Source organism: Monodon monoceros, unplaced genomic scaffold (genome assembly GCF_005190385.1).
Source record: "Monodon monoceros isolate NGI ecotype Baffin Bay Population unplaced genomic scaffold, NGI_Narwhal_1 Super_Scaffold_7, whole genome shotgun sequence".
Lineage (NCBI taxonomy): Eukaryota > Metazoa > Chordata > Mammalia > Artiodactyla > Monodontidae > Monodon > Monodon monoceros.
This window is the reverse complement of record NW_021703784.1, coordinates 59,229,925-59,243,355: the sequence shown is the minus strand read 5'-3', so window position 1 is coordinate 59,243,355 and position 13,431 is coordinate 59,229,925. Positions and strand designations below refer to the sequence as shown.

Here is a 13,431-nt window from a genome sequence, read left to right as displayed (position 1 = left end):
AGGCAGGAATACAAATAAGTATGACAGAAGAGAGAAAGCAGTAAGTACTCTACAAGCAGACAAGCTTTGTGAGGATGACCAAGCAGGACTTCATGGAGCCAGTGGTATTACATCTGGATCTGAAATGTTTTGTCAGATTTCAAGAGATGGAAAAAAGATGGGAGGATCCCAAGATTCCACATCTGGTAACTAGATAGGGCGCAGGGTGGAGTGATGGATGTGTAAGTATTCTGCAGATGAAAGGGCTGCACAGTGTGTGAAATGGTATTATTTAGGCCGCGCCTATGCACTAGGTTCTAGGTTAGCCCTGGGCCACTGTACTTGAGCTCATACTCCAGGCTGAGAGGCTGGACTGATCCCTCCCCCACTGAGCTCCCCACCTCCATCTGATGGTCAGCAGGAGCCCAGGCCCCAGCTGGAGGGGCTGACAGTGGGGCAGCCTCAACAAGGCGGTCTCTCCTTCAGAAGGGGTAGTGGGGCTGGGGGCTGGGGAATGCTGCAAGGGCAATGGGCAACCTTATTTCCACCCCCTGGAAAGCTGGCATGAGAGAAAAAGGTCCAATATCTTGCTTTCCACAACTCCGACCAGCTGGGATTCTATTTTTAACCAGTGCTGTCTTAGTTGACAGCTTGGAACGCCTTCTCCACCCTTTTCTTCCTTCCTCCTGCCTCTTGCAGCCCAGAGCCCTGTAGAAAGGATGGATGGGAGCAGCTCAGCATTGGTAAAGAGAAGACCACTCTCCTTTCTCACTACCCTTCACTCCATCCAGCCTTTGTCCAGCATAGTGGATTTTAGAGATATTATTGGCTGAGAAGCTAATGAGGCTTAAATTTCAGGGCTCCTCATTCCACAGGTCTCTTCCAAAGGCCCTGGTCAGTGTCCTAGCAATTTTGTATCTTTAACTTCATTTTTTTTTCTTAAAAAAGGGCACCCAGTTTTATAAGCTCCAGGCCCCACAGAACTTGGGTCTGCCCCTTGATGGGTACGGCATCTCTCCCACCTCCAGCTCAGTGCTTACTTCAATAGGATTATTTCTGTCTTGGTCCAATTTATTGTATTACCTTGAGCAGCTTTCTTTCTTGTTCTGGGTCTCAGTTTCCCCAACTGTTACAAGAAGAAGTGTCAAGGAGCCCTCTCCCAGCATACCATGCCTCTGTTTATTTATGTATGTCCCCTTGGTGAGGTCATCTGTTCTTCCTGTTTGTCATTATGTGTGTGGAGGGGTGGTATTGCTGTCTCCGTCCCTCTCTGGGGCTGGATCAGTCTTATAGTCAAGAGGGAGGCTGGGCTCTGGGACTCCTATTCAGGTCCAGGCCCCTGTCTCCCTACGCTACCTCTCCTCCTTGCTGCTGGCCAGTAAGTGTGTTTCCATGGGGAAGAGTGCATTAAAAAGTCCCTACTCTTTAATTAATTCTGTATACCTGTCATGTTCTGACCCATGGTGTTTCAAATACACATTGAATAAACTGAGTCTTATCATACATTGCTTCCTCTTTTCATTAAAATTTTAATAAGCATCTATTAATACAGCACCTTAACAATGGTACCACTTTAGGACAATGTGCTCAGGAATCATTATGTGTCATGGATGTCCCACCTCCCAGCCCCACCTCCATTCCCAGCTACTGCATACGACTGTGGTGTGAGGTGGGTCCAGGTTGACCACTCGGAGAGAATTTACACAGCCTCATCTAGACTCAGACCACGGGCTTTTTGGCAGGGGGTCATGCACAGGAGTGAACAGCAGGGGGAGGGACCTGACGGAGAGGACTCTACAAAATCCTGTGCCTCCACGTGTGCCCCAAAAAAGTCCAAAAAGGAAATTAAGGGGGAAGCCAAGTCATTTATTATTTCTTGAAAAAGTTGGGTAATGGAGGAGGGAAGGCCTATAGTATTTAACTGGAAAGGAATGAAAGGACATTTCAGTGCAAAACAGCTTGTTGGTCTGGGAAGTGTGAGATTAGGCAGGTTGGTGTTTGCAGCACTGATTGGGGAAGGGCACGGTGAGGTCAAACTGGGGACAGCCTGGAGCATCTCAGGAGTCATTCCTGTGCCAGGCTCCAGAGCCCTAAAAGATTCAATGCCATTACTATATGTGTGAGAGGCAAGTCAGCCCCTGTCAGAGTTTCCACAGTGTAGAGATAGTCCACAGCTAGGGACGCTGTGTCTGTATGTCCAAGGTCAGTGCCATGTCTCTGTGTGCCAGGCTCAGTCCCACATCAAGTGCCTTCTTTCCTGTGTGGGGTAAGCCACCTTTTCCTGTGCGTTGGGGTTAGTCAGTCTCCTGTGTCCGTTGGTCTGCGTCTCTCGTGTGTCTGGATGGGGCCAGTCCGTCTGTCCTGCCTCAGCTCCCACTCCCGCTCCACCCCTCAGCCAGGTCCCAGCGTGCTGATGGTGGTGTAGCTCAGTCTGGACAGTGAGGCGATGGAGGGGGTGGGAGGATCCTCGTCCGGTAGAGGTCTGGGGCGAGCTCGCGGAGGCCGAGGACAGCAGCGGGCGCAGGTGTCGAGGCAGGCCTGGCGAAAGCGACGGTGCATGAAGCAGTAGACCAGGGGGTTGACACAGGCAGAGGCGTAGCTTAGCAAGTGGATGAAGGAGATGGGTGCACCCGAAAGGGCGCGATGTGCACCGGGGCCGTCGAAGGCGCGCCACGTGTTGGCGCTGTACACTGGCAACCAACACAGGAAAAAAAGCACAACGATCACCAGTAACATCCGAACCACGCGCTTCTTAGCTAACAGCTTGGCTTGGACCGGCCGGGTGCAGGATCCTGGCCCAGGCGCGGGTCCGGTCAGCGCGGACAGCTCCAGTACAGGCCGGGAGCGCGGAAGCTGCACGTAACAGCCATCGCCGTCCTCGCCAGCCAGCCGGGTCTCCGACCCGCAACGCCCGTTCGCGTGGGCAGGACCTGAGCACAGACGGTGGGCGGTCAGAACAGAAGGCTGAGCTCTCCAAATCCCCATTGGTCTCCCCCCAACCCCCCCATTTCCAGTCTCTCTTCCTACTCACACACCTTTCCGCCCCACCCACTTTATGTCCCGCCTCTTCCCAAAGTCCCGCCCCTCCTGGATTTCACCCACCTCGTCCGGTCCCACCGGGCAGTCCTCCTTGACTTCCGACCCGGCTCTGGCTCTCGCTGTCACTGTCACCGTCAAAGCGAAGCCCTAAATAGAGCTCGCGGGAGATAAGCCCGTAGGCCACCGCCATAACCACCCCCGGCACGAAAAACAAGAGCAGAAGCAGCAGTACCGACCTAGAGACAGAGCACAGACCAATCGCGCGGGTCTCTGTCCAGCTATAATCACAGATGGAGGAAGACGCAAGGGTTGATGTTTCTAGGGCTGGTGACCAGGCCCCAGAGGTAGAAGTAGGATTTGGGTATGTGGCCGGGAAGGGTTAGAGAACTGGGGAGAAGCCCCGAATGGGAATCCCAGGGTGGTGGGAAAGGCAATTGTAGTAATAATTGTTAGAGCAGCTGGAGGGAGATTCTGGGTAATGCTCGTGAGTATCTGATGGAGATGGAGGAGGGAATTCCCAGGAATGGGTTATAGGGACCCTCACCAGGTTTGGCGAACTCGCGCACTGGGCCACCGATGCATGCATTGCAGCACACGAGGTCCCGCTGGCTGCACGGCAGTGTACACCGGGTAGGGCACCATGAGCAGTCCGGACAGCATCCACGTGGCTACGATCACTCGAGCCGCGTGTGAGCGCGTCTGCCACACACGCGCCTGCAGTGGTCGGCAGATGGCGCTGTACCGCTCCAGGGCGATGGCCACGAGGCTTAGCGTGGACACGCTCACAGACACGCCTAGCAAGGGAAGAGGAAGGGGTCACCTAGGAAACTTGTACTACACACTCACCAGCGTGACTTCCATACCCGCTGACGGAGAAAGACCCCCTACATCCGGCAAGGACTTTAGAAGAGGAGAGGGGCAAGGGAGGCCGGTCGGTTGTTCACCTACCCATGAAGTAGGAAACCGCCTTGCAGACGACTGTGCCAAAGATAAATGTGCCCATGAGATTGGGCAGGAGGGTGAAGGGCATGCAAGCCACGGCCAGCAGGAGGTCGCTGACTGCCAGGGAGAGCAGGAAGGCGTTGGTGACAGTCCTCAGACGGCGGCTGAGTCCCAGGACCACGATGATGAGCACATTTCCTCCGACACTCATCAGAAAGATCACAGCGTAGAGGGTGACCCTAATGGCCAGCTCCAATTCTGGGTAGGAAAAAGGGGAGGTGGCAGTGGGAGTCCTGGCCCCCACTCAGCCCGGCTCTCCAATTTCACTTATCCCCAGTCCTCCAACCCCCACTACCCAGCCAGATCCCCTGCTTTCCAAATCCCCGCCCCCGCCCCCAACCCCAACGACCCACTCAGTAAATGGTGAACTTGAATCCTTTATCCTTCTAACCCCTGGAGGCCTAGTTAAAGTGGCCTAACTCTACTCTTCCTTAAGAAAGCCTGTCCCTTCTCAAGCTTTGTTCCAAATCCTTCCTTCTCTTTGCAGCCAAACTTCTCGGAAAGATTATTTCCATCTTTTCATTCACCCCTCAATCTGTTACAACCCAGTGACCTGTTCCCCCATTACTGTTTGCACACTTCTCAAGGTTACTGAGCTTTAACTGCTAAATCCAAAGGTCTCTTCTCAGCTTATTCTACTTGACCTCCAGGCAGCATTCGACCCAGTTGACCACCCACTATCTTTTGAAACACAGGTCCGAGCATGTCTTTATTGTCTTAAAAAAACAACGACAACAAAACAAACAAACAAAAAGACCCTTCAGCTACTCTCACCTGTCTGCAACCCTTTAGCTTGTCATCCAGATTCTCCCACGACTGCCCTCTTCCTCCTCCCACTTCCTCCCTGCAATGCACCCAACTTAAGGCACCGGATGACTCAGTTTCTGGAAGGCAACGTGTGCACTCATGATTCTCTCCTTTGCTCATGTCGGTTTCTCAGCCTAAAATGCTCTTTCACTGCCCCCCCCCGACTATTAATACCTCCCCCCGATTAATGACTTTCAACTACAAACTTGTTTTCTGTTATCTGGTAAATTCCTATTCACCATTGTCTTTCAAGACTCAGACAGACTGCCCCCTCCTCTGTTAGGCCTTTCTGGACACCTTATTTGGAGCTAATCTCCCCTTCCTCTGACCATGCATGTTCCCTTCACATCTGTTAGAACCGTTTTTACTTTCCGCCTTATATTTTAATTATCTATAAACATTCATTCTCACTCCACAAGCATTTACAGAGGACTCCCTTTATACCAGGCCCTGGGGACAGAGGACATGGCAAATGCCCTGTGAGCTCTCATCTGAGAGCTCACAGTCTAGAGGGAAACTCAGATGTATAAACAGATAATTGTCACATGGTGTGATAAGGAGTGAGGTTGAGGAATACACAGAGTGCTCTGGGAGCTCACGGGAGGGACATGTAGTGTTGCTGGGCTAGACAAAGGGCTGACCCCATTCATTTTTGTCATTGCCTGTTGGGAGAAGGATTCATCATTGGGCTTCCATATCACAGCCAAGCAAACCCAGACAAAATTGAATAGAATTAAATTAAACTGGACCCAGTCACCCATGGCCTCAGCATGAGGGAGACTGGAGCTTGGAGGGAGAGAGGGCAGGGACAGAGCCTGCCAAGTTGGGGGGAGGAAAGGGCCCAGAGCTGCAGGGCCCTTTTTCATAGCCCCATACCTTGGCTGACTTTGGCCAGAGCTCCCAAATTAAACTGTTTTCTCATAACAATAGTTTGTACTTATTCAGAAGTTGTTGTAGACTTCGAGTAAGCGCTACTTACAAGAGATCCCCTAACTGAACTCAGCAGTGATATCACTTGCTCAGAGCACCCAGTTAAGTTAGGAGCCGATTCAGAATAGAGGCCAGTCTCTAGATCTCTAAAATGCTTTGCCTTCTATCGCTTCCTCCCTTCTCTGTCATTCATGGTGCTATTCCCCTCTATACTCTACCATGTCAGTTCTCACTGTATTATTCTGTTCATTTTCTATCTCCACCACTAGACTATGAGCTCTTGAGCACAAGGGCAATGCCCATCATGTTCTCCAGCATGTCCCTAGCATTTGGCATAATGTCCCCTGCACAGGAGCTGTTAACACCTGCTTACTGATGAATCTTAAATGGATCTCTGTCACTCTCCACATAAATGCACCTGCTCTGTCCCTCATCATCCATCTTTCACCTCTGTGCTTCTAAGGCTCCAGCATGCGCTCTCCTTGCTGCCTCTGTCTCTTTAGAGACCCATGTTGGAGGATTTTGTTGGTGGAGGGGACGGGGCAAGTGACAGGCTGTGATTTTGGATGTGTTACTTTTACTATTATATACAAACCACCTGTGTCTCATTTAGAAGCTGGGCCCCTCTCTGCAGGGAAGGCTTATGGACGGTTTATGTGTGACAATTTGAGGTGTATGTGTGTGTGTGCAGGGGGGAATAAAGAACTTTGGGAGGGGGATCTCTGTCAGAGGTCCTTGGACCCAGAAGAATAGAGCAGGCGGTCTATCTCGCACTCTATGTCTCCTCCCAGTCTATTGCCCCTCTCCGCCTCTCTCCCCCTACCCCTTAATTTCTCTAGTTCTACCTTCTCTAACACTTCCTCCTCCGTCCTCTGAATGTTTCTCTTCAACTAGTTTTTTTTTTTTGGCCGTGCCACGGGGCTTGAAGGATCTCAGTTCCCAACCAGGGATCGAACCCGGGCCCTGGCAGTGATGGCGCTGAGTCCTAACCACTGGACCACCAGGGAAGTCCTCTCTTCAACTAGTTCTTGATTCAACAACCACATCTCAAGTTTGTACGGCACTCTAAACTGTGAAAAGCACATTTCTCATTCATTCATCTGGCTAATGGATCTCGTGTGTATCCTTGAACTTGGCTAATTGTGGTGTAGCTGAAAGATGGGGCTAGGCCCTCTATTATGAAGTTCCCAATCTGTGTGGGGACCTCTGAAAACTAGAGGACAAAGTCCCAGTAAAAATGACCAGCAACTGTACAATGTTTAACTGGGCACTTCCAGCTGTTACTTTATTTCCAGCCATCACCATCTCTCTAAGTCTTTGCTGTTGAACAGTTAGGAGATGTGAAAAGGCTAAGTAAAAGCAATCTTAGAGCTAGGGATCTTGGAAAAGGCAGGGAAGGATAAATAGTTGGAGCACAGGGGACTTTTAGGGCAGTGAAACTATTCTATATGGTACTGTAATGGTGCATAAATGTCATTATACATTTCTGAAAACCCATAGAACATACAACACAAAGAGTGAACCCTAATGTAAACTATGGAATTTAGTTAATAATGTATCAATATTGGCTCATCAATTGTAACAAAGGTACTACACTAATGCAGAATGTTAAGAACAGGGGAAACTCTGTGTGTGTGTGTGTGTGTGTGTGTGTATGCATCCATGTATGTTTGTGTGGTGGCATATGAATGACCGCTGTGGCTTCAGGGGTGGCAGAATGGGAGATGCACCTCCTGGGGTACAGCCACTAGTGTCTTGACAGCCTATCTGTGGGCATCCTTCTGCTGGGGATGAGAGGAGAGCAGAAATCAGACCGGGGACTCAGAAGACTGGGACAGCTCAGCTCTGCTTCTGGGGTCTAGAGGATCTGCATGTGTTCTGTCCAGATGATGGCAGAGAGGTGTGGGTACAAAAATCCAGATGACGCGACATGAAACAAAAACAGGCTTTTCTAAGAAATGGTTCCACAGAACACTGAAGCTGCTGATGCCTCAAATCCTGCCACTCACTGGTGTGCTGGATCTGGTCACCCATCACTCAGGCATCAAAGTAGTACCCATGCGTCTGTGGTGAGCATGGATATAGCATCTAGCTGATCGTGGGTAACAGCTGGGTGATGGGGACATCCACATGTTAATGGATTCTAACGGAGGGGGCAGAAATAATATGCAGGGTGTGTATGTAGGTAAGATCAGAGTGAGCATTGGGTAATACTTTAGTCTTGGAGCTGCTATCTGGGTGGGTGAGAGTAACACATATTTCTGTAGGCAATATCTGGAGAAGGGTAACAGCTACGTGTCTATAGGTAGTATCTGATTGAGTGTGGGTTGCCTGTAAGTTTAGGTAATATCTGAGTAAGTGTTGTAACATCTGAATGAGCCAGGGTCTGCAGATAACATCTCATTTTGTAAGTAACATCTTCAGGAAGCATGGGTTACATTCAGAGGTCTGTATGTGAATAGGGGAATATCCAGCTGACGGTGATCATAGCTGACTGAGCAGAAGTAATATGCAAGTATATGTGGGCAATATTTAAGTGAGTGTGAATATGAGATATTAACAGATTAAGATGTTAATCTTATTGAGTAAAATAACTGAGCGCCTGAGCGAACATAGGTAGTATTTGAGTCTTTGCGGGTAATATCTGAATATGTAAGAGTAATATCTATGACTTTATGGGTAATATCTGGAGAAGGGTTACTTAAGTGAGCATGGGTAATATTTGATTGTACGTGGATAATAATAAAACAAAAGCGAGTGTGTTTGATGGGTGAGTAATATCTGAATGACAGTGGGCAATATTAAAGTGAGTGTGGGTGACATCTGCTTTTCTGTGGGTAGCATCTGAGTGAACATGGGTAACGTTCAAGTCTATGTGGATTATGTCAGAATAATGTGAGTAACATCCATATTTCTATCGGTAACACTGGAGTGAGCCTGTGTAAGATGCGTCTGTCGGGGTAACAGCTGAGTGAGTGTGGCTAACAGAGTCTCTGTGGGTAGCTTCTGACTGCCAGGTGTCACATCCAAATGTGTGTGGGCAGCAACGTCTAGATGACTTGTGCTCTGAATCACTTCACATTCTGCTTTCTCAAGGTCCCTTACTCTATTAGCTAGCCCTGCTATCTTCTGCACTTCAACCTTTCTCTCTCGGCCCATTCCCCAAAAACATTTTTAAAATGGCCTTATCTCTACAACACATACACACTCAAAAGACAAACTATGCATGAGTGAGCGTGTGCACTCACACACACGCACATGCACACACACCCTTCCTCAACCCCATGTTATCCTCCTCAGCCCCATGTTATTTCTAGCACTATTCTGTTTTCTCTTCGTCTCTCTCTCTCTCCCTACCAAACTTCTGGAAAGTTTTATCTGCACACCTTGGTTCACTTCTTATAACCCCTCCCCCATGGCCCAAACTTCTACCAACTGTAGCCACCCCCCTAACACCCACAGCTCCTCCTAAGACTTCCTTGTTATTGGATCGGAAGGATGCTGTTATGACCTTATCTGACTTATATGGGCAGCATTTGACATCGCTTCTCCCACTCTGCTTGAAACTTTCTTTTTTCCTTGCCTTCTTGTCTCTCTGATGGTCTCATCTAGATCTACTTCATGGACTCTCCTTCCTCTGCTTGGCTTTTAAAAATTGGTCTTCCCATGCAGATGGTCAAGAGACACACGAAAAGATGCTCAACATCACTAATTATTAGAGAAATGCAAATCAAAACTATGATGAGGGGCTTCCCTGGTGGCACAGTGGTTGAGAGTCCGCCTGCCGATGCAGGGGACGCAGGTTTGTGCCCCGGTCCGGGAAGATCCCACATGCCGCGGAGCGGCTGGGCCTGTGAGCCATGGCTGCTGAGCCTGTGTGTCTGGAGCCTGTGCTCCGCAACGGGAGAGGCCACAACAGTGAGAGGCCCGCATACCGCAAAAACAAAACAAAACAAAAACAAACAAAAAAACACTACAATGAGGTATCACCTCACACTGGTTAGAATGGGCATCATCAGAGAATCTACAAACAACAAATGCTGGAGAGGGTGTGGAGAAAAGGGAACCCTCTTGCACTGTTGGTGGGAATGTAAACTGATACAGCCACTATGGAGAACAGTATAGAGGTTCCTTAAAAAATTAAAACTAGAACTAACCATATGACCCAGCAATCCCACTCCTGGGCATATACCCAGAGAAAACCATAATTCAAAAAGACACATGCACCCCAATGTTCATAGCAGCACTATTTACAATAGCCAGGACATGGAAGCAACCTAAATGCCCATCGACAGATGAATGGATAAAGAAGATGTGGTATATATATACAATGGAATATTACTCAGCCATAAAAAGGAACAAAATTGGGTCATTTGTAGAGACGTGGATGGACCTAGAGACTGTCATACAGAGTGAAGTAAGTCAGAAAGAGAAAAACAAGTATTATATATCAACGTGGAATCTAGAAAAATGGTACAGATGAACCAGTTTGCAAGGCAGAAATAGAGACACAGATGTAGAGAACAAATGTATGGACATGAAAGAGGGAAAGCGGGGCTGGGTGGTGGTGGGATAAGCTGGGAGATTGGGATTGACATATATATGCTAATATGTATAAAATAGATAACTAATAAGAACCTGCTATATAAAAATAAATAGATAAATAATTTTTTTTTTAAATTGGTCTTCCTCAGGGTCCTGTCCCAGGACCTCTTTTTTTTTTTTTCCCCATCTGACACAATCTCGGTATGATTTAATCTATTCTCATGGCTTCCGTTACCACCTCTAGACAAACACCTTTCAAGTTTGTATTTCTAGCTCATACCTCTCCCCTATGTTCCAGACCCTTGGATGCAACAGCTTACTGGGTAACTCCACCTGGATATTTTACCAGCATTTAAACTCAGTGGGTTCCAAATTGAATGCATAATCTCCTTCAAACCTGTTTCTGTTCCTTTGTCATCCTCATTATACAGCACCAACATCCATCCAATTGTCTAAGCCAGAAACCTAGATGTCATCCCTTGACCTCTTCCTCCCTCTCCATTTCTAATAAATCATCAAGTTCTGTTGATTTCACTTCCAGAAGTGCCTGTCAAATCCACCCAATTCTCTCCATCCCCATTGCCAGTAGCTTAGTCTACGCCAGCATCATCTTTCATCAGGACCAATGTAATATAATAGCCTTCTAAAGGATGCCCTTCTCTCCATTGGATTGTCCTCCAATCCACCCTCTTTAATACAGAACTAATCCTGGCAGTACTACTGAACCTTTCAGTAATTCCCATTGCCCTCAGGATGAAATCCATGCTCCTTAGACAAGGTCCATAAGGCTCTCTGGAAACCCTTTAGGCTGGTCTTCATCTTGAGTGTTCATTATTCCTCTCTTATGGTACATGTCTCAGGCACACAGAAACTATGACACACTGAACAAAAGGGCCATGGACTTAAACTCTGGCTGTTTACACATACTGGTCCTCTGCTCGAGATGCTTTTTGCTTTTTCTGCCCCTTCACTTGGCTGGCTTTCCCTCAGCTTTTTAATTTTTATTTCAATTTAGCCTTCACCTCCTCAGGAGGCCAACTCTGATTCCTAAGCCTAGGCTAGGCTAGATAGAGGTGCTCCTCTTCTGTGTTCCCACATCCCTCTCAAGGCACTTCCCACTCTGTATGACAATTCTCTGCTTACTTGTCCTTCTCCCCCACTGAACTGTGAGCTCCGTGAAGTAGGAGCTGTGTCAGTTTTGTTCTACTCCTGTCCTTAGTGCTTAGCAAAATCTCTGGCTCCATAAATATTTGTCAAGTGAAAGAATCTGGGTGTAACAATGAGAGAGTGTGTGACAACTGGTCTGAGAATGCATGCAATATTTTATGGGGGAAAATAAATACTTGAATTGCAATTTATTCCCATTTTCCCTTATAAAGCTTGGAATAATTTCCTTCTGCTTAACACTGTTCCCTCTCCTGGAATCCCACTTCTTCCTTTTCTGCCTACTGAACTCCAAATTCAAGGTTCCCTCTGTGAAGTTTTCAGACCCCATCTCCTTTGGGTGCCCAGAGTTTGGTCCCTCTTGTGGGAATTCCAGTGCTGACTGTGATTTTCCCATTGGTTTTCGTCTCCCGCTTGCACTGGAGATGACAGTCCAGACTGGGTCTAGTTCAGCCCTGTGTACCCGGCACCTAGCCCAGAGACTATAATAGCAGGTGTCCAGTAACCATCTAAGGAAAGAAAAGGTATAGGAAGGGGAAAAATAAGACTTGAGCTGGGTCGTTGAGAAAATGTGGATGTTGGCTGATGGGAGGAATGAAAGTCACTTTGGGGAGTGGGTGAGTGGAAGCAGTCTGGTGGTGAGGGGGAGAAGGTGGCACAAAGGGGTGGGATGATGAATGGGGCAGCCAGGCTCTAGGAGGCTGAAACCTAAGGAGAGGCAGGTTGGAGAGGGGCTTGGAAGGGACCTGGAGACATTACTTGGAGACAGCGAAAGAGGGAGGGTAAAGACCCTTGAGAAAAGCTCCAACTTGGGAGGCAAGGGGATCTGAGGAAATGGAGACAGGCAGCTCTAGAGAGCAGCCCCTCAGTCCAATGTCCAGCCTAATTCAGGTTAGAGGACCTCTTTTGGGAAGGCAGGGGTTTGGGTGGGGGACACAGGAAATTATAACGCTAACTTCCCATTCGGGTCTTCCAGAGTGCCCCTTCCCCAACCAGGCCCCTTCTTTCCCCCAATCTTGCCTTCCTTCCTTTCTTTCCTTCCCCACTGTGGCTCCGTGAACTGGCTGCAAAAGGAAAGGAGAGACCTGGGAGGATTGGCTAGGGGAGGTCCTACCGTCTCTGTCTAGGAGGCGGCTGTGTGTTAGGGGTGATCAGGAGCTCTGGGGGTGGTCAGGGGACCAGGGTGTTCAGGGGCTGTGACCAGGTAGTGTGAAAATGTAATGGAGTTTTATGAGCTGTGGGGGACACATGCGTCGGGGGAGCTGTTTGGGGACAGACGGAGTATACTATGAAGGGACAGCGTGGGCGTTTGGGGAAGCAGTGGGGGCCTCTGTGAGTGTTGCGGGGTGCAGTGAGAAGGAGCTCGTGGACGGGGCTCAGGGAGGCACCCACCTCGTGTCCCGGCTCCGCGGATGCGCGGGGGCTCACAGCTGAGGTTGCCAGTGCCGCTGCCGTTGAGGAGGGGGCCCCCCGGGCGGCACAGGGAAGCCGCCGGCCCGGGTCCGTATCCCGGCACGCTCCGGTTCGGCTTCAGCAGCTCCATGGCCCCGGCCCATCCGCCGCCCCCTGCGCTCGGCCAGGCCGGCTCCCCGCAGCGGCTCCACCTGCTCCAGCGGAGATTCCGGCTGAGGCTCCCGCCCCGCCTGGTTCCCGCCCCCAACCCCGGCCCCCGCCCCTCCGCTCCTCCTCTCCTCGCCCCGCCTCGGCTCGCCTCCCTCCCAGGCTCGGGTCCGCCTCGGTCCTGCCAGGTGACTCTCCGCCCCCCTCTCCTGCTCCGGACCTACTCGTCCTCCCACCCCCGACCCCCACGACTGTCCTCGCGCCCTCCCTAGATGTCTCCGGTCTTCTCTTAGAGATTTCCTTCCCGCCCACTCCCCTTCGCCAGCGTCCCAGTTCCGGAGAATTCTCGGGAGCCTTCGTGTGTGTGTGTGTGTGTGTGTGTGTGTGTGTGTGTGTGTGTGTGTG

The 13,431-nt window shown here is 49.7% G+C and overlaps 1 protein-coding gene across 3 annotated transcripts in view; it reads right to left on the bottom strand.

Annotated features, from left to right (window-relative positions):
• Positions 1-2,355: 2,355 nt before the first annotated feature.
• The window catches only part of CCKBR (cholecystokinin B receptor), a 23,336-nt gene continuing 12,260 nt past the window's right edge, over positions 2,356-13,431 (bottom strand). Inside the window, exons 1-5 of one of the 3 annotated variants that reach the window (XM_029208774.1) lie at positions 12,859-13,027; positions 3,967-4,218; positions 3,563-3,812; positions 3,082-3,254; positions 2,356-2,909 (exon numbers count right to left, since the gene is read on the bottom strand). In XM_029208774.1, coding sequence (XP_029064607.1) covers positions 2,371-2,909; positions 3,082-3,254; positions 3,563-3,812; positions 3,967-4,218; positions 12,859-13,009 — 1,365 coding nt within the window. In that variant the 5' untranslated portion in view covers positions 13,010-13,027 and the 3' untranslated portion in view covers positions 2,356-2,370. Of the gene's footprint in view, positions 2,910-3,081; positions 3,255-3,562; positions 3,813-3,966; positions 4,219-12,858; positions 13,033-13,431 lie in introns of those variants that run through there. The other 2 variants (XM_029208775.1, XM_029208776.1) reach the window with 2 other exon arrangements.